General features: G+C 38.3%; 1 protein-coding gene across 1 annotated transcript; it reads right to left on the bottom strand.

The window, feature by feature from the left end:
- Window positions 1-9,760: 9,760 nt before the first annotated feature.
- On the bottom strand, window positions 9,761-17,860 carry LOC113414732 (arylacetamide deacetylase-like 4). Its single transcript, XM_026671734.2, has 4 exons — window positions 17,621-17,860; window positions 16,345-16,561; window positions 13,376-13,439; window positions 9,761-10,795 (listed from the first exon to the last, which is right to left on the bottom strand). The coding sequence occupies exons 1-4, from the start codon at window positions 17,777-17,779 to the stop codon at window positions 10,021-10,023; spliced, it is 1,215 nt and encodes a 404-aa protein (XP_026527519.1). The 5' UTR covers window positions 17,780-17,860; the 3' UTR covers window positions 9,761-10,020.
- Between the last annotated feature and the right edge of the window lie 6,945 nt (window positions 17,861-24,805).

Raw genomic sequence — 24,805 nt, 5'->3', positions numbered from 1 at the left:
AACATTATTAGGCTTTGACCAAATTCACCAAGATATAGGAAATGAGGAACCAAAAGAGGAATTAAAAAAAAATCATTTGGATAGTCAAAGTGTGGCATGTCAAATTGCTAAGAGGCTAAGAAAGAACACTACTTGTAGCCTAATTAGAATTAGAGTGAACCTCATGCAGATTCTCCAAGTATTTAAGCGGAGCTAATCCGATGTACTCCATCTTTAGTTCTTTCCTACTTCAACCCGGACTTCAACTAGGATGTTTTGTGTTTTGCTGTATATTTTCTGCTCTTGCCAGAGGCCTGGAAAATCCAAGATAATGAAAATCTCTATTCAATACTGCCTGCTGAGCATTTAACAAGGGTTCTTGTAAAAGGGCCCGGTACAAGTGCGTACATGAATGGAAAGTGCAGGGGCCAATGCAGCATCACAGGCTGCCAAGTAGCCAACTGAAAGTAGCCTGTGACAAACAAGAACAAGAAGACAATGACTTCTAGCGCCTGAAGGCATTGCTTCAAAAGGTGTCAACACCAATTAAATTGTAAAGGCACTGTCAGCTTCTGAAAACGTACCCCGACAGGGACAAGACAGAACAGAATCAAAGCATGGTTTTGTGTATTTCACAGTATAGAAATGTTTGTGATCCAGATGAAATCTGCTAAAAACCGGAGCTGTCTTTCAGTTTCTAGGAGAAAACTTAGGCTAAATCATGAAAAAAAGGCAAATTTTTCTAACTAAAAACTTGGTAGAACGTTTCCTCAAAATTAGAAACTTAATTGTACACTGGTCAATATCCACATAAGGATGCTAACTTCCCTAAGCTAAATAGAATTTTATGGATGAGCATTTAATGCAATCAGCATTCTTGTTACATTTTTTTTAAAGAACAAAAACTTTTCAAACACTCACAAAATTCCTCCAGGATAGTCTTTAATGAATGAATGCCACTGTTCTCTACCTGCTGGATATTTACTGTTGCTGACACTTTCTTAGACATAAAAAGAATGAGTTTTCTTCGCTTCATCATACCTTCAGTTACAGATTTTATTTGGGGGCATGTCTCCTTCCAACTTCCTTGCCAATTGCAATCTCTTGCCAATTAAGATCTCTTGCCCTCCATTAATATATCTTTTGTTCTGCTAAAGCTCAGCACTCTTTGTAAACTCTGAATATGATGGATAGCCAGCTTGTTTCAGGCTAAGGTTAGCGGTCTTCTGAGCACTGGTTACCTTTCTCTTATGTGCCTGCAAAGGAAATTCATGTATTTATTTAGATTTAGGCACTGTCCAACTCCTAAACACCTCTGGACCATTCTTACTATCAAAGGGAAATCATCTTCTCTGAAAACTGTTTTATGTAGGTAGCCACAATACACTGCCTCATATTCCCTTTCTGGATTTTCCATGATTCAAGCCCCAGAATAAGAATTGAAAATTGATCATATAAACATGTAACCTAAATTGATTATTTTGGTTTTTATTGAGACAGGTTGGTTTCAATTTGACTTCAACTATTATTACCATGGTTTTATTTCATTTAAGAAAGTTAATGCATCAGATGAGTTTTATATGCTTTGAAAATTCATCCAATAGTAATTTAAAAAAACCTTATTACTATACTGAGTACTGCAGGCTACTTTTGCTGATCACTGCAGCTCACCAGCTCAAGGTTGATTCATCCTTTCATCCTTCTGAGGTCAGTAAAATGAGAACCCAGATTGTTGGGGGCAATATGCTGACTCTGTGAACTGTTATAGAGAGGGCTGAAAGACTGGGAAGCGGTATATAAGTCTAAGTGCTATTGCTATTGCTAAATTTTGCATTTTTAATCCTACTTCCGATTATGCTCTAAATCATATTATCAGCTTTTGAAATGATCTGAATCAAAACAGATTGTTTTTCCATATTTCTAATGGTTCTAATGTTAAGAGTTCATTTCAAATCCTGGGAGATTATAGAACCCAAAAGCTTGAAGGACTCTACTGTTGATACCGTGCTGTCTAAAACAGTAAGAGGTAGAATAGGAAGGCTCCTCCCAAAACCCACTCTATAATGAATTGATAAACTAATGCAATCAAACAATTTCAACTGAAGAAAATTATTCTGAAAATATTTGAAGAGCATCATTTTCTCAGAAACATTTATAACAGCCCTCCAAGAGAGATGAGCATTATAAAACTTCAAAAAGAACCAATAATTCTACTTTTTTCTCCAAATTTACATTTTTGGAGAATCTTGAATACTTCATCAAAGCTGTAGTTCTTACTCTGTTTAGAATCTTAACATGATTATTAAGGCACATCATAATATGAATTATTAATATATGCATTCACCATGACATTAGAAGTTCTACTTTATCAGAAAGATTTGTTGCATAGTGTATGTTTCTTTTATTCCACTTAATAGGTCTTTTTAAACACCTGCATTTAACAGTACTTTCCCTCCCTGTTAGCATTGAGATAATGTAACAAAAATTAAACCCTTCTTTTGATTTATTCACAAATGGAGATCTTCTACAATACAATTTGTAGACTTTCTCCTTCCCATCCCTAACAATCTAATTCCTGATCAACCACAGAAAGCATGCTATTTAATCCTGTGTTTAATATCACATTCCGTTTCTCCCTGGCTGTCTAAAGAAAATGAATTTGAGATGTAAACCAAACTTGTGAGGTAATGTGTGAAATAAAATAGAACTTGTGAAGTAAGCTCATGAAATAAACCAAACTTGTGAAGGAACATAACTTTTTGGAATGAAGTAACATAGACTCCTGAGGAGCTGCACAGTTCAAGTGTGAATGTCTATATGGGAAGACTACTTACATTAAGAAATAATGCTTGCATACTAGTTGGTACTTTGATTTAGGCCTTTTGTGGAAGCCTAGGCCTTGACAAGCAAGCCTGTTTTAATTAAAGTTAAAATAAGAGGATGGAGAAGGCAGAATAGGCATTTCTTTATAGACTCTAGATGGGTTTGAGAGTGAATGTACCTCTATAAAGTAGACAAACATGTCATATCATATAAAGCAAGACCATATTAACTACTGATCTAGACATATTGGAAATAGAAAGATGGCAACACATGATTCAGAATGTTCCATCTAGCCTTAGAATAAGGTGACCAACTTTTTTACAATGAGAAGGGGGACACAAATAAATTGAAGAAAAAAAACAAAGCCACTTGTGCACGGCACACTCTTGCGTGTGGTGCATTCTTGTGCATAGCGCACTCTTGCACACGGTGCACTCTTGCACGTGGCACACTCTCTCAAAACAATTATCCTGTGTGTAGCGCATGCGTCTCATAATCGTGTCTCGCCGCACTGTACCGAGCCTTGACGAATCGTCATGACAAATACAAATACGTCACATCACACACAATGGATCGGGTTGGCATCAATCAAATATGGAGATTTACAGATAAGTTTTCAAATATCAAAAAGGAGGACAGGTAGGAGGACACTTTTCAAGGGAGGACAGAACTTACAAAAGGAGGACTGTCCTCCCTAAAGGAGAACGGTTGGTCACCTTACTTAGAAGGACCAATCAGGAATCAGAGATATTGATTGGAAAGGATGGATCAGCAGCCTGGACCTCTGAGGATATGAAAGGTCTAAATGTTTTAAATCAGATTTTCACATGGCCTCTGGTAACTGCTTGGTCTCTTGCTGTGTTGATTTGCATTTTTGTAGTATTTAGCAAGACACTTAATTGAATTGACTATTCAATTAAGGATCTGCAAATTGGTAAACCTCTTATTTCTATATAAATAAATCTATTACTTTTTATTCTATGTAACAGTTATACTGTTATATCTTAATCTTTATAGCTGCTAGCTTATCGTGGTAAAAAAATGAAATGAAGTATAATTTCTCTTTGTTCTGGTGGTTTTCTTGGTCATGAAAGGATCTAGGGAAACTAAAGGTGGGAGAACTTCCTGATACCCTTTTCAAAAAAGTTAGACTTAAATTGACATTTGAAAGCAAACCTTCAGTTTTCTCCCCTAAAAAACTGGTCATTATGAGAAGCTGCTTTGAGGTATAAACTGTGGTTTGATCCATAATGAATGCATTTGGGTCTCAAACATCTGGAATTTGGGATGTCCATCCTGGGTGTGGAGGTACAATTTATAAAGATACAAAAAAGTGGTTTCTAAATTCTATAGAAGAATTATAAGTACAAATTTAAATGACCCTTTACACTATGGTTTCATCATAATCCTCTTCTTTCTACAATCTATCTTGCCTAAACATCAAAACCGTGAATCAATTTTTTGATGAGTTCATTTTTTTTTACATTAAATCCATAAGGGATTTCATAAAAAATATTGACAATGATCAAAGAAGTCAATTTAGCTATCTGAACAATTTCCACCATCTTCACCAACTATTACTCCATTGTGGGTAGTATTCAATTTTTCCATCCTTGGTAATACAAACATTTTGCTGCAGTTATCATATGCATAAACAAACTTATCATATTCAATGACTTTTTTCTCATCTTGCTCTGCTCTCTATGCCATGAATCCAGACAAGAGGCTGTTTCTTCTGTGCTACCCTACTCTTGATACTTGTGCATTTACATATTGTTTCTATAAACTGGAGCCAAGTTGCATTTATTTCTTCTTCAGAGATTTATATATAAATATGACCAGGGATGGGATTCAAATTTTTTAACAACTGGTTCTGTGGGTGTAGCTTAGTTGGTGGGTGTGGCTTGGTGGTCATGTGACTGGGTGGACGTAGCTTGGTGGTCATGTTATTGGCTGGGCGTGGCCAACTCAATATCACTCACATCGAGGCATGCATCTCCTTGCTTGGCCTCTCATGACTGTGGGGATGCTGCAACAGTCGTAAGTATGAAAAATGGTCATAAGTCACTTTTTTCAGTGCCATTGTAACTTTGAATGGTCACTCCACACAAGCAAAGTACCAGCAAAGGAAGGGAAAAAAACTCCAGAGATGTTCCTGAGACAGGAAATCTAGTCCTGCCAAGAATGTAATAAGGGTTAATGGAGAGGCAGTTTCTGTAAGCAACACCAGAATGTTTCCTTCCTGCTTTCCTTACAGGATTAGGCCAGTAATTTCTTCCAACAACCGGTTCTCTGAACTGCTTAGAATGTTAACAACCGGTTCTAGTGAATAGGTGCGAACTGGTAGAATCCCACCCCTGAATATGACCTGTTTGAGAACAGTCACAACAGCAACACTAGAAGTAATAGTCTAAGTTGGATTGTTAGCACTTCGATAACTTGGCAATTCACCAATCAATATCTATCAAAGTGCATTTCCAGACAGAATCTGTCCTTTTAGGAATAATATGATCTTAGCCAGAATAGGTTGAATGCCCCAACTTTGGCTTCTACTGATCAAGAACAACTTTAATGGATTTAATTTCTTTCATCCATAATGAAAGAATACTCATTACTTACTTGATGTAATGGGATGTGTGGATGACCTTGGGGAATAAGGGGAAAATATGCTTCCTATGAAACAATCAGTCAAAAGACGCAGGAGCCCCCAGTGGCATAAGGATCAAAGAAAGAAACTTAGAAAGAACCTGCCTTAATGAGTCAAACAGTTAAAAGTGGCGGTGGGAAGTTTCCACTTTTTAGACTTGCAAGATTCTATTAATGTACTCTTATAATGAAGCAAAATTAGTTCATCTATTAGTATTTCCTGTCTGTTTTACCTCAAAGGACTGACATTTACTGCAGTGGTGGGTTTCAAACTAGTTTACCACTGGTTTGATGAGCATGGTTTGGTGGGCGTGCTTTGCGCATGTACACATTTTGCATGCATGCGGGCGTGCCAAATGCATACTTTGTGCAGGCACAGAGGTTTTCTGACTTACCTCCTGCAATCCTGAACTCTCCCTGTCGCTTCAGCAGCTGACGCGCCACAATCTGCTGTGCCATGGAAAGCAGGTGCGCCCCAAAAGCAGGGAATAAAGGTCAGTATGGGAGCCCAGGCAGGTGGGTGGGCCCAACAGCAACTCCTCAGAGAGAACTGGTTCGGTCTCCGCTGATCCTTGGTGCTACCGGTATGCCAGAACCGGGCCGAACCGATAGAATACCACCACTGATTTACTATATATGACAAGAAGTAAAAGAGTTTCCAATGGTTCATCTAGTGGTTCCAAATAAATATTAAACAATGCAGGACAGAAAAAGAAAACCTGCTGGACAGAAGTTATTTGGTTTACACCCAGGTCTATTTTTGACACATGAGAATCACTGCAAATCAATGCTGCTAAAGCTCAGATCCATCAGAGAACTTCTACAATTGTTGATTGTATTCAAACCTGTCAAAAATGATGAGGAGAGGTTAAAGCATCACAAGGCACACTTTTGCTAAGCATAACAATCAGCTTTGTTGCCTTTTTGCCTTTTCCCAGGTTTGACTCTCTAATTTCTGCTGCAGGTATTATTACAGAATACTGGTTACACCATGTACTTACTTCTGGAATGATAATTGGCATAAACATTTTTAATTACTATTTTTTCTTCTCAGACCTGCCCACTGTTTGCTGTTCTTTTTTTTTTAATTGACCTTTGGTGTTCTTTCATCATTTTTGTTATCATTTGCTATATAAAATTCTCATCCTGGCTTCACAGTAGGCTTATTAGCCTTTTTAAAGATTATCAGGATCCTCCTGGGTAATTGGGGCTTGGAGGTTCAGGGCTGTGCAGAAGAATTGCTGTGCATCTAGTGGTTTAAATCACTCAGATTTATTCTCAGTTGGCACACAAGAGTGGACTTACCCAGTTATCTAGGAATAGTTTGATCCTTTCTGACCCAAGGAAATGGAATGGGATTCTTGGGATTGGAACATATTGGAATATATATATATATATATATACATATATATATACATACATATATATATGTATGTATGTATGTATGTATGTATGTATGTATGTATGTATGTCTTGGTGTGTTCGGGTCTTTTCCCATGTAAGCTATATATACATATACATATACATATACATATACATATACATATACATATACATATACATATACATATACGCTTAAGTTTTAGCAGGTATTTATATATATGGTATTCAGCTTTGTTCGGGTATTTTCCCACGTCATTATAGTTGTGCTTTTAAAGTTGTAGCAACGTTTCGGCAGAATCTCATCTGCCATCATCAGGCTTCCGTATAGTGTTCGTCTGTGAGTCAGACTTTCACAGCCATTTCTGTTTTAAATTTTGTGCTAGCCTTGTGTGTGTTAGAATGGTTTTTTCTTCATCCTGATTGGCTGGTAGTCTTGGTCTGTGTTTATTGGTCTTGGAGTTTGCTGTGTTCTGCTTGATTGGTGTTTCTAATATCTTCTGTCTGTTTTGTAGAGTTTTTTTTTTTTTTTTGATTGGCTGGCAACATTGTGTTTCGTGTATTGGGGGCTTTTAGTGTGGCTTGGCTTTGGGTGAATGGCTGACTATCGTTTATCAGAAAGCTAGGTTTCATCTGGGTGGCTGGTTGGGGTGTTTTGGGGCTGGAGGTATCGGGGTGGTGTCTGTTTGTGCCCAGGTGTTTGCTTGGCTTGTGGTGTGGAGATTTTTTTGTTTGTGAGTGCAGGCTTCCAGATAATTGACAGTCTGGTGGAATCATCTCTTCTATTCATGCTTTCAGGTATTTTATCAATCTCTATGGCTTCTCTGATAATTCTGTAGCTGGGGTTTTCTATAGTGGCTAGGGTTTTGGTGCCATTGAAGTTAATGCTATGACCTGTGGCTTTCATGTATTGGACTAGTGAGGAAGTGTGTTCCAGTTTTTTTACTGCATTTTTGTGTTCATCCAGGCGGGTACTTATTCTTCTATTGGTCTGTCCGATGTATGTGGCAGGGCATGATGGCAGGGGACATCATATACGCCTTGGTTTTCCAGGTCAATTTTATATTTGGGGTTTCTTAGGATGGCTGCTATTTTTCTGTCTGTTTTGAAGGCAGTCTTGATGTGATGCCTGTGTAGTATCTTACTGATTTTGTCTGTAGCACCTCTTATGTAGGGCAGGACAGCTGTTCCATAGGTCTGTTCATCTTCTAGGTCTCTATTATGTCTCAGTGTGTTTTTGTGGATCAGGCTTGTGATTTTGCTTTTGTGGAAGCCATAGGCTGTCAGTACTTTAGTCAGGGTGCATAGTTCAGTCTTTATGTGTGTCTTGTCTGCCAGGCGTTTGGTTCTGGCAATTAGTGTTTTGGCCACGGAGTTTATCTGTGCTGGGTGGTGGTGGGATTGGGCGTTGAGGTAGCGGTTGGTGTGTGTTTTCTTCTGGTATATGGTGTGTCCTAGTGTGCCATCTGTTTTTTTGTAGATTAGTACATCTAGGAATGGTAATTGTTTGCTTGTTTCCGTTTCCATGGTGAATTTGATTTTGGGGTGTGTGGTGTTTAAGTGTGTTAGGAAATTGTTTAGGTTTTCTTTTCCATGGGGCCAAATAACAAATGTGTCATCGATGTATCTTAACCATAGTTTGGTTTTGTTGGGTGGCATTTGCCAGGGCTCTGGATTTGAATTCTTCCATGAACAGGTTTGCAATGACAGGTGACAGTGGTGATCCCATAGGGGCTCCTTCAATTTGCTTGTACCTTTGTCCTTTGTATATGAAATATGTGTTGGTTAAGCAGTGTTCTGCTAGTTCCATGAGGTGTCTTCTTCTTCTTCTTTTTTAACCTTTCCTTTCCTTTGTCCTTTCCTCCCCTCCCCTCCCCTTCCTCATTTTCGCCCTTTCCTTTCTCTTATAATATTTTTTACTAAAGTTCAAAGGTACAAATATAAAAAAATAATATAAACTAAAAAAAATGAAAAAGAGTATAGAGGGAAAAAGGAAAAACATAAATAATAAAGCAAAAAGAAAAGTGATATATATAAAGAAATGAAGTTGCTTTATTTGATCAAGGTTAGAATTTGTTGTTGTGTCTGGTAACTTACTGGATTTTTGTCGCTAAGGACTGAAGGCTTTCAACATTTATCTATAGACAAGAGTTGAGATATGGGAAGAAAAGGTATTTTGTTCTATTTTAAGAGAAAGTAATGTTAAAAATAAAGTAAAGGAGTATAGAATGGGTTTTTCTGATTGATATATGATATAAGTTGTTATTTTTGGTATCTTTTATGGACTTTTGCTGATTAGCAAAATGAGGCTGAATGATGAGACTTTAATAATTTGTTTATGCATGAGATATGGAAAGAAGAAATCTTTTGCAGTATTATTAGAGAAAGTGATAAATTACTGAAATTGTACTTGTCATGATGAAGGTGGAGAGATGCTTTCATAGTGAGGCTGGGGGTCAGTTGAGAACCCTGTTATTTGTTGCTGTTACCTACACTCAACTGGAAATACATCTCTGATGCAAATCCTACATTCAGCTGAGTTTTAATGTCTTATCAACATAGGGACATTTGTAGACTGTGATGCTGAACATACTTACTAGGAGATAAATCCCATTGAACATGGTTAGTATTTTCACCAGAATATATATTTACAGGATTGTGTTGTTACTATTTAATGATCTACTGTGGTCAATTTTGCAGTAGTTAAATAGTTTAAATGTAGACTCTCAGATATTGCATGTTTCAGCTTCTTCTTCTTTTTATTTATTTATTTATTTATTTATTTATTTATTTATTTATTTATTTATTTATTTATTTATTTATTTATTTATTTCTGTAGGCTATTTTGAGTATACTCGAGCAACGGAAGACACCTCGAAGTAACAATAATAATTTGAGGACAATGACTGACATCCTTATTGGATCAACATTTTCTTCAGCATGATAAATGATCTATGAAGGGAGAGAGAAAAACCGAACCAGTCCAAACCAAAATAACCAGACCAATTCTTGCTGTAGGAAATAAGGTAATGACACTTCTTTGGATTCAATGACTGGGAAATATATTTTATAAAGGATTTTACAGTGAATCATGAAGTTGTCATAGAAATGAAAGATTTAAAGAATATATTTTAATTATTCATTATATAAGTACAAATGGGTGACTTCAGAATACTTTCCTGTCCCCCATTTTTATAGCCCCTTAATAAAGGAAACAATGTTTCCAACTGCTGGTTTTGTAAATGAAAATTCAAAAACTCCACTGTTGATAAATGTTAGAAATCCATGGAATCCCTCTTTTAGATGATTCCAAGTCACCGGCACTCCAATGTCCTCTAGTCGTTTTTTGTACAGCAGTCCATCATCCCGAAGTATGTCATGTTCACAGGTCAAAATGTATGTCTCAGGAAGTTGCTTTATAATGTCATCCTCACTAATAATTGGTGACTGCATTGTCTTATCATTCAGTTTAGTTATTTCATACAGTTCTTTTGAAAATGGAGCTGGCATTGGGGGATTATAACCGTGGGCTTTAAACTCTCCGGGGATAAGATCTGCACTAATCCATTTCTTGAATTTCTGCTTCATGTCTTCAGGAACATGGGCATTCCTTTCCAGGTTTTTTTTATCTACACATTCCTCGTTAATAAATTTTAAACCAAGGTGAAAAATCATGTTTTTGGTTAGCAAAGGACCATATTGGTTTTGAAAATGGGATGGTAGCATGAAATCCATTCTCTGCAGGAAAGGATATATCAAGATCTGTGCTCGGATCTTGGGCTGGTTCCCCATTTTTGCCAATTCTTGAGAAGCCATAGCAACCAGTGTTCCACCACTGCTATCTCCAGCAAGAATAATGTGATTTGGATCGACTCCATAGTCTTTGGCATGTTTCATAAAACACATGGTGGTAGCTAGGGCATCAGATAACTGGGCAGGATGTTGATGCTCAGGACCTAAGCGATAGCTGCAAGAACAATCAAACTTTGTCAGACCCTGAAATTTTCTCGGAAGGAATTAGGTATTCTGAGATAATCCCTGAAGACAACCCATTGTTGGGTTCCAATAAAAGGATGCACTGTATCAATTGTTTAACTTTATTATATTTTTACTATTCTGATAAGGAGATGGCAGTTGAATGTCTTGTACTTTCACTGCTGATAGGAACATCAATTTCCTTCTCCTTGGATGTATTTCTCTGCCACTTCTCCCAGTGCATAATTACACTGGAGATTCCTTTCACTTCTTTGTTTCAGAGCAAAAGAAGGATCAGAAGGATAGGGCTACAGAGCCACATACAGAAAAGGAGGAAATATTAGTCTTCTTATTGACTACAATAAGTTCTCACTCCTTATTATGGCAATTTCATTTCAAAATGAAATGTCATGCAGCTATGCCAACTTACAGTGTGGGATCTGCTGTGGTTTGTTTAATCTATCTATCTATCTATCTATCTATCTATCTATCTATCTATCTATCTATCTATCTATCTATCTATCATCTATCATCATCTATCATCTATCATCTATCATCTATCATCTATCATCTATCAATCATCTATCATCTATCATCTATCTATAAAATGTATTGGTTGCCCATCCTACCAAAGGGTAACTCTGGGCAGCTTATAGTTACATAAAAGCTAAAACATAAAAAGTTAAAAACAAACATTTAAACCAAAGACACATTGGAAGGATGGGGGCAAAGTGGGGGCCATGGTGTGATCTGTTATTCAATCACCTCCATTGCACTGTTCTCCCCACAGGGCCCCAAGCCAACTGACACAGCCATGTTTTTAGGCCCTTACGGAAAGATAGGTGGGTTGGGTCCCACCTCACATCACGGGGTGAGATATTCCAGAGGGCAGGAGCAACAGCAGAAAAAGCTCTCCTCCTGGACCCTGTCAGCCGGAATAATCGGGCTGGCACGACCCGCAGAATGACTCCTCTGCTGGCATGAGATAGTCCCTCAATGAGATGGTCCCTCAAGTGACCTGGACCCATGCCAAGGCTGCTAAGTGAATCACACATGGTGTAGCAAGATACCATATGACTGCAACTTGTGACTTTCTGTCATCTTCTTTGTTGACTTTGTTTGTCACAAGCTGTGAAGGTAGCAAATAGTGATCATATAACTGTGAATGTTTGGAGGAATTTAGAGCATTGTCATAACTTTGAATGCTTGCCAACCAAGTGGTCTGTAAGTGAGGACTACCTGTATTGCATTATTATATTATCAGATCAAAATAAGCAGGAAAACCAAACAGAGACTATCTGTTAGACTGTCATGATGATATAGTGTTTACAGTTATTTGAAATCAATTTATGTTGCTAAATACAGGTAGTCCTTGACTAACAACAGTTCATTTATTGACTGTTCAAAGGTACCACGGTCCTGAAAGAAAAGGGACTTATGACTGTTTTTCATACTTACTACCGTGGAAGCATCCCCATGGTCACATGATCAAAATTCAACTGATTCATAATTTATGACGGTTGCAGTGTCCTGGGGTCATGTGATCACCCTTTGTAATCTTCTAACAAGCAAAGTCAATGGGGAAACTAGATTCAGTTAATAGCCATGTTACTAACTTGCCAAAAGCAGTGATTTACTTAACAACTGGGACAAGAAAGATCATAAAATGTTGTAAAACTCATTTAACAAATGTTTCATTTAGCAACAGAAATGTTGGGTTCAATTGTTGTCATAACTTGAGACTACCTGTACTTCCTTAATTGCTTCTCAAGGATAATGTCTCTCTGTCACCATGGGGCAGAATAAAGGAAATTCCTGATTTCCGAAACTAATTTAGGTAGTTCTTTCCAATCAGATATGAGAAATCTTAGACGCGGGCAAAATAAATTTAGATTTGTGAACCTGATTTCCACAAGACAAAAAGGATGCAAATCATGTGGCAGGTTTGGCAAAGTTGCACCAAGTGCGGCATTTTGTTCTGCAGATCCTTAAAGTACTTTGCAGAATTTACTCTGCTTTTCTTGGCAGGGAAAGTCCAAAGAAGGGTGCAGGGCACTGATCCCATTTTTCTGGCTCAATTGGGAAAGAGGAGAAATTAGCCATTTCCCCCCTCTCCTCTTCCCCTTTAATTTTATGATTGGAAGAGTAAGGAAGACATGAATGATGCCTCCCGGACAGAGGAGTCTTCCCTAGGAGTTATTGGAGAATAGCAAAACTGTGTCCTGTGCCAATCCTTTGATCTGCTCCAATTATATTACCTTGCCTTTCCTGAGGTTGAAACACCACTGATGGAGGCAAAAGGTCACCGATGGTTGTGCGATAGCTGGCGGGGGAGAGAGAACTGAGGGACTGAATCTCTCTTGGAGGCAGAAAACATATTTTGTGGTGCCTAGACAATCTTTCAGGGACACAGAATTGAGCCAAACTTATTAATTATTATCTTTATCATTTTTACCCCTTTTTCCCATCAAGCAGTGCCCAAGCCTAACAACTGTAAAAATACAAAATAAAATGCAAAAATATTAAAAGATGCGTAAAAAGGTAGGCAAAGCATACAAATAAAATCACTTACTTTACAAATACTACCACTGAATCACTTTCTCGAGAAAGATAGCAGCATATTGCACCATACATTCCTAGGGGGGAAAAAAAGTATTAGTGTTCAGGTACTTCTGCATTGCAAACATGTTATTGATATTGTTTTGACTTATGGCCAAATAATTTATTTCCATCACGGTGACCCTATTCTTAAATCTAAAGAGGAGTTAGAATCAGGAGGTGTTTGCCTTTGCCTTTACGTATTTACAATTGAAAGAAAGATATAATTAGATAAAAAGAGTTTGATTCTGTGAAAAATGAACTGGATATCCTACTGTGTGGCAGTGATGAACATCTTATTGCTAAGATTTATAAATTGTTATTGAATTTGTATTTGGAGAAGGAGGATGTAAAGCATAGTATGCAGGGGTGGGCTTCAAATTTTTAGCAAGGGGCTCTCTGTAATGACTGGCTGGGTGGGCGTGGCTGGGTGGTCATGTGACTGGGTGGGTGTGGCCAACTCGATGTAGCTTCTTTGCCCTAATTATCTAAAAAAAAAAAAAGATAATATAACACAAAGTTGTTTATTATTTTGTGCATTTAATACAGAGGACTGCCCTCAACAATGCCTGTTCGGAACAAAACTGAAAACAATATTAATGCTTTTTAAAATTGTACAATAAAAGACTGGGTGAAACCAGGCTTAATAGCAGTGACTGTGAGAGGGATCTTGGAGTCTTAGTGGAGTTTCTGGTGAGTTACGTGATTCTTATTATTTGGGAATTAATCCCCTAGGAGGTTAATGGCCATGTTATCTGATTTTCTCACTGGTTCTCCCTCCGCAAGCGCTTTATCTAACTTTACACTTTTACGAGGTGTGAATGCTTTTAGTTGAATGCCCAGAAAGGAAACAACGCCTCAAAAAGGTGTCGGTTTATTATTCTAGTCTTTCTGAGGTTATTGGGCCCTCTTCGAGCCCTGCAGAGTCTTAGCTAGGGGCTCTCCTGAGCCCCTGTGAGCCCCCAGCAGCCCAACCCTGATTATGATTCAGTGAGGAAAGAATTTTGTATATAGTGTAATCCTTGAACAACGGGAGAATATGTGGATGAAAGATCTAAAATTTACATTGAAATATAATGTAAAAGAAATTTTTATAAGATGAAGTATCATTGGTATCTAACAACAGGTAAGTTGCCAAGAATATATAAAGGTATTTCAAATGAGTGTTGGCAATGTAAATGTAAAGAAGGAACTTTTTATCATTTATATAAATGAAATATTGGAGTAGGATTTACATCATAATATACAGTAGAAGATTCTTGAAGTGACTATAAAGATGAAATCAGAGACTTTTCTTTTAGAATAAAGATAAAGAACTTGGGGGAAAAAACAAACTTTGATGTTAGATATGTTGACAGCAGCAGTGTTACTTTATGCACAAAAATGGAAGGAAGCTGTGATTCCCACAATGGAGGAATGGCTGCAAAAGTCGATGAAGTTAGCAGAGATGGCTAAATTACTGCTTGATTAAAGAAAAGAACACAATTAATTTTGTTTCTACTTAAAAACTGTCCCAAAGGTGCTTTTTCAGGAGGCAACTGGACTTTCTTGTTTTTCTTTTGAAGACGTTTTGCTTCTCACCCAAGGAGCTTCTTGGATGAGAAGCAAAATGTCTTCAAAAGAAAAGTAGGAAAGTCCAATTGCCTCCTGAAAAAGCACCTTTGGGACAACCATGACTTGGATGACTGAGAATCTCTACAGACTTTTACTTGAAAACTGCTTTTGGACTTTGTGCTTGAGGTGGAAAAAATGATACTTTGATTTTGGGTTTTGTTGATCAATAGATTTGGTGTTACAGAAATGGCTAGTAAATATTATATAAAAGTAAAAAGTTGAGATTTCACGTTACTACTTTATTTCACTGCACCAAAAGGAGTTGAAGTCAGTGCTTTTCTTTTGCCTCTCCCCCCTACCCTGCACTTTTCTCTCTTTCCTCTTTCCTCTATGTTCATTTTTCCTTGCATTTTTGTATTTCACGCTTTGATAAACTAATTTAAAAAAATGATTTTTAGAGACTGTTTTGTTTCAGAAAGATAACACTTTTTAGCCTGTGTTTTTCTTCTTTCTTTTTAAAGCTTAATGGTGAGTTTAGTGGATAATCAATTTGAAAACCAGGGAGCAATAATGTCTTATGAACTTAGGGAATGTTGATTATGCAACATTACGTTTTTTTATGCATGCCTTTGCATTTTAAAAAATCATACATAAACAATCCATGTTGCATAGTCAAGGGTTCCTGAATTCGTAATAATAGACATTATTGCTCCCTGGTTTCAAATTGATTGTCCACTAAACTTTACCCACCAAAACTCAGAGAAAAGGAAAAAAAATACAGGTTAAAAAGTGTTATCTTTCAGGAGTTTGACACCCCTGATTTAGGAGGTTCTGTTTCAAGCATGGGAGAAAGCATCTTGAGTTGCCTTGAGCTGCAGATAAAGTGGTCTTTTTGTTTCAAATGTTCTGAAGTCACACAATTGTCTCTCAAACCATGGAGTTTTCAAATATATTAACCAGTAGCACTGTGGACATAGGTTCCAGCAGTGGCTGATTGAAACTATTTGAAGAAGAAAGGTGCATGTGGAATTGAGAAACAGTTATCATTATATTTGAGTTCTGATCACTTTAGAAACAGATGGAAAAGGAGCTTTTCCATTAACTTTAGATTTGCACAGCAGTATATTTCTATAATTGTTCCTCATCTGATATTTTGCACCTGCATTCCAATTTCAGTTGAGCTTTTGTACTCAAAATTGTTTGGATATCCAGCAAAAATGGATGTAGTATGAGGGTTTAAGTGCATAGCTTTGTGCATTCCTAGTTCTGGGAAAGCTATCCTTTTTCTTTCTTCCTCCCTCACTTTTTCCACAATGCTGACTGATTATGAATATGTTTCCTCTATGGGAATTTTGAAAGGAAAAGTTAACATTATATGAAATATCTTACTTTTGGATCCAAATATGCCACACCCTCCATGTAAGAAGAGCAGTCCTTTTCTTAGGCCAGGATTTATCTTTTTGGGCTGGTAAATCGTTACTGGTACGTTTTCAAATGTTGTATCTGTAATGAAGAGCTTCGAGTCCTTCGCATGTGGCACGAAATTCAGTGCAAATCTTACAAACTTGATTTGACTACAGAAGCGCAATTTCTCAAAAATCTTCCCCTGTTTTACATTAAGAAAAGATTGGTAGATCAGAAATTATGAATAAAAATAATGACAACAAATTCTAAAATAAATGATCATCTTAATTGATGAAAATTATTTTTCATCTTATGGCCTTTAGGAATTATGCATTTCAAGACATGTTAGTTCAAGGGTCTTCAAACTCAGCAAGTTTAAGACTTGTGGACTTCAACTCCCAGAATTCCTGAGCTAACATGACTGGAGGAGGAATTCTGGGAGTTGAAGTCCACAAGTCTTAAAGCTGTCAAGTGTTAGTTCAATATTAAATTAGCTGTACATGGATAAAAAGTAAAAATAAACTTGGCCTATCAGGGATTTTGAATGCTATCAAACTGGTTTGACGAGCTTCATCTGAGATTGCCTCACTTCATTTCTTTCCTGGGGCAGTCTCGCAAATCATTCCTCAACACACATTAAATGCACTAACCAATTATTCTCAATGAGAGCTCTCTACTCTTCCGGAACTTCATTTCTAGCGTACTGTCTTGAAGAGAGGTCTTAAAGCTCCAGTAACTTTGGCTTTTGAACTTAGCGGATGGATACAGATCTTGATTTCTAACCAAAACATATTCAGAGATACAGGATAAAACTATTCCTCTAGAAACAGATTTATCAATCATGTATAGGGACCCCAGATCATATAGAAGGAAAGAAGGAAAGAAAGGAAGGAAGGAAGGAAGGAAGGAAGAAAGAAAGAAAGAAAGAAAGAAAGAAAGAAAGAAAGAAAGAAAGAAAGAAAGAAAGAAGGAAAGAAGGAAGGAAGGAAGGAAGGAAGGAAGGAAGGAAGGAAGGAAGGAAGGAAAGAAAGAAAGAAAGAAAGAAAGAAAGAAAGAAAGAAAGAAAGAAAGAAAGAAAGAAAGAAAGAAAGAAAGGAAGAAAGGAAGAAAAAGAACAAAAGAAAGGAAGAAAGAAAGAAAGAAAGAGAGAGAGAGAGAGAGAGAGAGAGAGGAAGGAAGGAAGGAAGGAAGGAAGGAAGGAAGGAAGGAAGGAAGGAAGGAAGGAAGGAGGGAGGGAGGGAGGGAGGGAGGATCTTCTTACCAAATAAAATGTCCAAATCACCACAGAATGCAGCAGCCAGATTTTGAAAGGCTCTTTGTCACCCAAATGAAGATCTATTTTCCTGGTTGCAAAATAAGGAATCAAAAAATATTTCACGAACCAGTTCTGAAGTAGTGAAAAACCAGTGAACAAGTGCATATTCAGTGACTTACAGAGGTCTGAACTAAGTTACAGGTACTGCTCTTTTGGCAAGAGCTACTTGAGAAGGATTGTAGCTATTACCATTGCTTAAACAAGCTTTCATCTAAAGCCAGTTAAGAATGAGTAAGATTTTGGAATGGAAGCATTTATAGCAACAGGGGGTGGAATATATACATCAGATGATCATCCTTTATTAATGAGTAGGTGTGTCATCACAAGTAGGAAAGGATTGCAATAGAGCAACCTAAAAGAATTTATCCTTCTATCTGGTGGACTCAGTGTGAAGTCAGCATTTCTTACATTCATGTTTGTATCAACAAGGCAATAATTATAATTAGTTGGGCTGTTCCACTAATAATAGAGATCCAGATTCAAAAGTCATAATGCAATTTGAAGCTTAACTGGATATTACTTAGCATTTATTGGGTACTTTCCAGTAAAGACAGATTTTCCTTTTTTCTATCCCAGACATTGATTCTTTTTGTGAGTCATGTCTATCTCACTGCACTCCATACTCACTATAGTGCAATGAGGGTTGAATCTCTGCTTCTGTAAGTATAGCACTTAGCAATAGCACTTAGACTTATATATCGCTTTACAGTGCTTTGTGGTCCTCTCTAAGTGGTTTTTACAGAGTTAGCCTCTTGCCCCCGACAATCTGGGTCCTCATTTTACCCACCTCAGAAGGATGGAAGGCTAAGTCAACCTTGAGCCTGGTGAGATTCGATCTGCCAAATTGCAGTCAGGTGGCAGTCGGCAGAAGCAGCCCACAGTACTGCACTCTAAGCATTATACCATTGTAGCTCAGTATACTATAGGAACCATATTAATAAATCTTTATTAATTATGGTATCTTCCTTGGGGTTCACTTTTTTGGGAATCCAACCCACAACAGCCATAGCCAGCAACAGTCAGTCACAAGAGCTCAAGAAAACATGCAGGCATGGAATTGCATTAAAGGATATATGTTAGGAAGTATTTTTATATTTGGATATTCCTTGATCAGCAACTACACTTGGGATCAGCAACCAGATTGTTAAGCAAAGTAATTGCTCAGTGAAACTATGATTTGTGCTTACTATCTGATTTCAGCTTTCCTGTTTTAAAAAGAACTGCAAAAGTAGTAAATGCAAAGATTGGTTGCAAAGTTACTTAAAAAAACACGCCATTGTTATTGTTAAATGGGAACTATTGTGCTGCATAGTATTCACATATTTTCTTATTAATTTATTCTAAATTTTATTGTACCTATTCTAGTTTTTGCATTTTAATTACTAGGTGCAATAATAGAGAATTTCCTTTTGGGAATGATTAAAAATATAATAAATAATGTAAAGAGAATGAATGTTTTTTTAATGTAAATATAGATGATAATTATACAACTGTCTTCATCTATTAGTGCCCTAATGAGGTTCCCCCCCCCAAAAATGCATGTAGTATTTTCAGAAGATCTGTTGGGGAAGAACATATTTAATATTCTCTGTTTGCTACAGTTCAGGTAATTATCAATCTACTTTTCTCAGCTGCTACTGTTTATTTTTTCAACGTATGTATATTAAATTCATAATAAACAAAGGGGCATATATAACCTTATCCGCTTTGCCCGGGGTGGGATTCAAACTTTTTAACAACTGGTTCTGTGGGCATGGCTTAGGTGGTGGGAGTGGCTTGGTGGTCATGTGACTGGGTGGACATGGCTTGGTGGTCATGTTATTGGCTGGGTATGGCCAACTCAATATCACTCATCGAGGCACACATCTCCTCGCCTGGCCTCTCATGACTGTGGGGATGCTGCAATAGTCGTAAGTGTGAAAAATGGTCATAAGTCACTTTTTTCAGTGCCACTGTAACTTTAAATGGTCACTTCACACAAGCAAAGTACCAGCAAAGGAAGGGAAAAAAAAACTCCAGAGATGTTCCTGAGACAGGAAATCTAGTCCTGCCAAGAATGTAATAAGGGTTAACGGAGAGGCAGTTTCTGTAAGCAACACCAGAATGTTTCCTTCCTGCCTTCCTTACAGGATTAGGCCAGTAATTTCTTCTAACAACCAGTTCTAGGAACTGCTCAGAATGTTAACAACCGGTTCTAGCGAATAGGTGCGAACTGGTAGAATCCCACCCCTGGCTTTGCCCCTGAATGCAAATCTGTCACTGTCCTTGCATTAAATATGAAAGAAAAGTACATCATTTTCATTTACTTGCAAGTGGTGCTAATTTTTGTTACGGTACAACTTTATTTGATATTTGGTCAATGTCTATTTTTTCTTTTGGTTGTTTAATTAACCTTTCTTGATGTCATCTTGTAATATGTACCTGCTCAAAGCTGATGGGCCTCCAAAATATACATATACATATACTCTTAAGTTTTAGCAGGTATTTATATATATGGTATTCAGCTTTGTTCAGGTATTTTCCCACATCATTATAGTTGTGCTTTTAAAGTTGTAGCAACGTTTCGGCAGAATCTCATCTGCCATCATCAGGCTTCTGTATTGTGTTCGTCTGTGAGTCAGACTTTTTCAGTTGTTTCAGTTTTAAATTTGGGGCTAGCCTACTGCTGTGCCAGAATGGTTTTTTCTTCATCCTGATTGGTTGGGAGTCTTGGTCTGTGTTTATTGGTCTTGGAGTTTGCTGTGTTCTGCTTGATTGGTGTTTCTAATATCTTCTGTCTGTTTTGTGGCTTTTTTTGTGTCTTGATTGGCTGGCAACATTGTATTCCTGTATTGGAGGCTTTTAGTGCAGCTTGGCTCCAAGTAAATGGACGGCTATCATTTGTTAGGAAGCTATGTTTCATCTGGGTGGCTGGTTGGGGTGTGTTTGAGCTGGAGGTATCAGGGGGGATCTGTTTGTGCCCAGGTGTTTGCCTGGCTTGTGGTGTGGAGATTTTTTTGTTTGTGAGTGCAGGCTTCCAAATAATTGACAGTCTGGTGGAATCATCTCTTCTATTCATGCTTTCAGGTCTTTTTTCAATCTCTATGGCTTCTCTGATAATTCTGTGGCTGGGGTTTTCTATAGTGGCTAGGGTTTTGGTGCCATTGAAATTAATGCTATGACCTGTGGCTTTCATGTGTTGGACTAGTGAGGAAGTGTGTTCCAGCTTTTTTACTGCATTTTTGTGTTCATCCAGGTGGGTACTTATTCTTCTATTGGTCTGTCCAATGTATGTGGCCGGGCATGATGCACAGGGGACTTCTTATATGCCTTGGTTTTCCAGGTCAATTTTATCTTTGGGGTTTCTAAGGATGGCTGTTATTTTTCTGTCTGTTTTGAAGGCAGTCTTGATGTGATGCCTGTGTAGTATCTTACTGATTTTGTCTGTAGTACCTCTTATATAGGGAAGGACAGCTGTTCCATAGGTCTGTTCATCTTCTAGGTCTCCATTATGTCTCAGTGTGTTTTTGTGGATCAAGCCGGTGATTTTGCTCTTGTGGAAGTCGTTGGCTGTCAGTACTTTAATCAGGGTGCATAGTTCAGTCTTTATGTGTGTCTTGTCTGCCAGGCGTTTGGTTCTGGCAATTAGTGTTTTGGCCATGGAGTTTATCTGTGCTGGGTGGTGGTGGGATTGGGCGTTGAGGTAGCGGTTGGTGTGTGTTTTCTTCTGGTATATGGTGTGTCCTAGTGTGCCATCTGTTTTTTTGTAGATTAGTACATCTAGGAATGGCAGTTGTTTGTTTCCGTTTCCATGGTGAACTTGATTTTGGGGTGTGTACTGTTTAGGTGTGTTAGGAAATTGTTTAGGTTTTCTTTTCCATGGGGCCAAATCACGAATATGTCATCGATGTATCTTAACCATAGTTTTTAAAAGCACAACTACAATGACGTGGGAAAATACCCGAACAAAGCTGAATATATATATATATCTACCTGCCTGCCTGCCTGCCTGCCTGCCTGCCTGCCTGCCTGCCTGCCTTTGGTTATTTGGGTTTTCTCCCACATAAAATTGGAAGTATCTTGGCAACGTTTCAACAAAATCTCATTCATCATCTTCAGGCTTGTGTCTTTGGCTTTGTGCTTCTCGGAGTAATGTGAGCTTGCAGCTGCTTCTTCCTTTTAACTGGTAGTGGGGGTGTGACTTGATTGGGTGGGGGCTTGGCTGTGTTCTGATTGGGTGGGGGTGTGTTCTCATTGGTTGGGGGTTTGGCTGTGTTCTAATTGGTTGGGGGGGTTGGCTGTGTTCTGATTGGCTGGGGGTGTGTTCTGTTCAAGTGGGGGCTTGGTTGTGCTCAGGTTAGTCTTAGTTGCTGCGGGATTTGAGCTGGTGAGCTGTGATCCTGTTGTTTGGCTTTGCATTTGTGGTCGTGCCACATCTTCATGGTGGGCATCCATTCGCTTCATGTATGGGTCGGAGGGGTTTGAACTGTGTGGGTGTGAGTCTGCTTTCTACATGGAGGTGTGATAGTAGCATCTTGTGTGGCCCTCATGGGTGTGGGTCTGGTGTCATTCTTTATGTTAGGTACTCATTTGTTAGTGAGGGTGGGTTTCCAAATGGCTGGTAGGCGGGAGGTATCATCTCATTTATTCATGCTGTGTGGGCATTTTTCTATCTCTATGGCTTCTCTGATTATTCTGTTGTTGAAGTGTTCGGTTTTGGTGATAGTTCTGGTATTTTTAAAGTCAATCTTATGTCCTGTGGCTTTAAGGTGTTGGACCAGGGAAGAGGTCAGTTCTTCTTTTTTGATTGAGTTCTTGTGTTCTTCAATGCGTGCACTTATTCTTCTGTTGGTTTGTCTGATGTATGTGGTGGGGCAGGCGGTGCATGGGATTTTGTATACTCCTTGGTTTTCTAACTCAATTCTTTCTTTAGGGTTTCTTAGGATGGTGGATATTTTTCTGTTTGTGCAGAATGCTGTCTTAATGTTTTTGGAGGATCTTGCTGATTTTGTCTGTAGTGCCTTCTCTTGTTCTCTGTCTTGGATTTTGGTTGGGGTTTCTTTTTGGATTATGTGGGTAATCTTCTTTCTTTGGAATCCATTGGCTGTTAGTACATTAGTGAGAGTGTGTAGTTCGGTTTTTAGGTGTTGTTCATCGGCTAAGCATTTTGTTCTGGAGATGAGTGTCTCGGCTACGGAATTGATCTGTGCTGGGTGGTGGTGTGAGAGTGCATGTAGATAGCGGTTTGTATGTGTTTTCTTCTGGTAGATGGTGTGTCTTAGGGAGCCATTGGATTTTTTGTATACTAAGACATCTAGGAAGGGAAGTTGATTGTTAGCTTCTGTTTCCATGGTGAATTGTATTTTGGGGTATAGGCTGTTGAGGTGTGTGAGAAGTTATTCAGTTTTTCTTTCCCGTGTGGCCAGATTATGAAGGTGTCATCTACGTATCTGAGCCAGAGTTTGGGTTTGTGATCATATTTTTCTAGAGCTTGTGTTTCAAAGTGTTCCATGTAGAGGTTTGCGATGACAGGTGAGAGGGGTGATCCCATGGGTGCTCCTTCTATTTGTTTGTATTTTTGTCCATTGTAGGTGAAGTATGTATTGGATAGGCAGTGGTTGGTCAGATCTAGAATGTGCTTGGTGGGGGGTTGTATTTGTTTTGGATGGCTGTCAAGGCTTCTTTTATAGGCACTTGGGTGAAGTGGGATATGACATCGAAGCTCACTAGTAGGTCTCTGGGCCATAAGTTTTGTTTCTTTATGATCTCAATGAACTGGAATGAGTTTCTTACGTGTGAGTTAATGGATTCTGCATTGGGCTGTAGTTGTTTGACGAGAAATTTGGCTAGGTTTTGTAGAGGTGAGTCTATGGAGCTGACTATTGGTCTAAGTGGGGTTCCTTCTTTGTGTATCTTAGGGAGACCATAAAGCTTAGGGCATCTGGATGATTTCTCTCTGGGGATGATTCTTTGCTGGATTTCTTTGCTGATGGGGGAGGCTTTTATTCTGGATCTGGTGGTTTTTTCTAGGTAGGTGGTGGGGTCTGTGTTTAGGGGTTTGTATGTGGGGTCTTGGAGTAGGTTGGTTAACTTGGTTTGGTAGTCAGATGTGTTCATAACCACTGTCGTGTTGCCCTTATCTGCTGGTAGGATTATTATGCCGGTGTCTTCTTTCAGGTTAAGTAGTGCAGTTTGTTCTTCTTTGGATAAGTTGCTTTTGGGTGGTTTGCTGGTGCAGAGGATGTTGGTGATTTCGAGTCTGATTCGGTTAGCATTTATTTATTTATTTTATTTATTTATTTTATTTTATTTATTTGATTTGCCAATTGTTTACAAGATAATAAGTATAAATGTATACATAGTTGTGAATACATGAAATGGGTACATATAAGAAAAATAAAAGAATAAGAGAAACAATAGGACAGGGACGGTAGGCACGTTGGTGCGCTTATGCACGCCCCCTACATCATCAGCATCATCAGGGTTGGTTTTGGTCAGGCTGGTTTCAACTCCGCATATAATGGTTTCTGTGGGGATGTGTTTGGGAGCGACAGCAAAGTTGAATCCTTTTGGTTTCGGCTTTGGTGAGGATCTTGTCTGAGATGTTGTGCACAGTTTGTTTCATGTGTGGCTGTGAGGGGGGAGGAGTTTGTTTCTGGCGTTTTTGTAGTTTTCTGAGTTTGTTGGTGTGTGTGTCTGTCTTGAGGGTGGTCTGCATTCAGCTTGACTCAGTGGACATTGCGTTCATGGATTTTTTTAAATCCCTCAATCAGTGTTCTATGGTTGTTATGGAAACATATTTCTGACATAATGTATATCTTTCTTCTGTGAGGTATTTTTCCTTGGCACATTCCTCTTCTTGTGTGGAGATTTGGACCTCATTTTGCGATACCTCTCAGTTAGAGAGGTAGATAGACAGATTGCAGGTAGTCCTCGACTTATGGCCACAGCTGAGCCCAATTTTTCATTTCTCAGCAGGGCAGTTTCTAAGGGAATTTGGCTCATTTTATGACCTTTTTGCCACAGTTGTTAAGCAAATCACTGCAGTTGTTTAGTGAATTGTGCAGTTGTTAAGTAAATCTAGCTTCTCCCATTGGCTTTGCTTGTTGGATGCCAGCTGGGAAGTGATCACATGACAAATGGTGATCATGT

Source organism: Notechis scutatus, chromosome 3 (assembly GCF_049901735.1).
Source record: "Notechis scutatus isolate UNSWTSFEM ecotype Mainland chromosome 3, rNotScu1.2, whole genome shotgun sequence".
NCBI classification, from domain to species: Eukaryota; Metazoa; Chordata; class Lepidosauria; order Squamata; family Elapidae; genus Notechis; species Notechis scutatus.
This window is presented reverse-complemented; position numbering and strand designations above follow the sequence as displayed.

Bases quoted from the DNA above. Each gene is read 5' to 3' on its own strand.
- LOC113414732 (XM_026671734.2), bottom strand. From the start codon at position 17,779: ATGCACTTGTTCACTGGTTTTTCACTACTTCAGAACTGGTTCGTGAAA. The intron at 16,562-17,620 runs GTAAGAAGATCC...AATGTAAAACAG, and splicing joins TGATTTGGACATTTTATTTG to GGGAAGATTTTTGAGAAATT. The intron at 13,440-16,344 runs GTAAGATATTTC...TTTCCCCCCTAG, and splicing joins TGGCATATTTGGATCCAAAA to GAATGTATGGTGCAATATGC.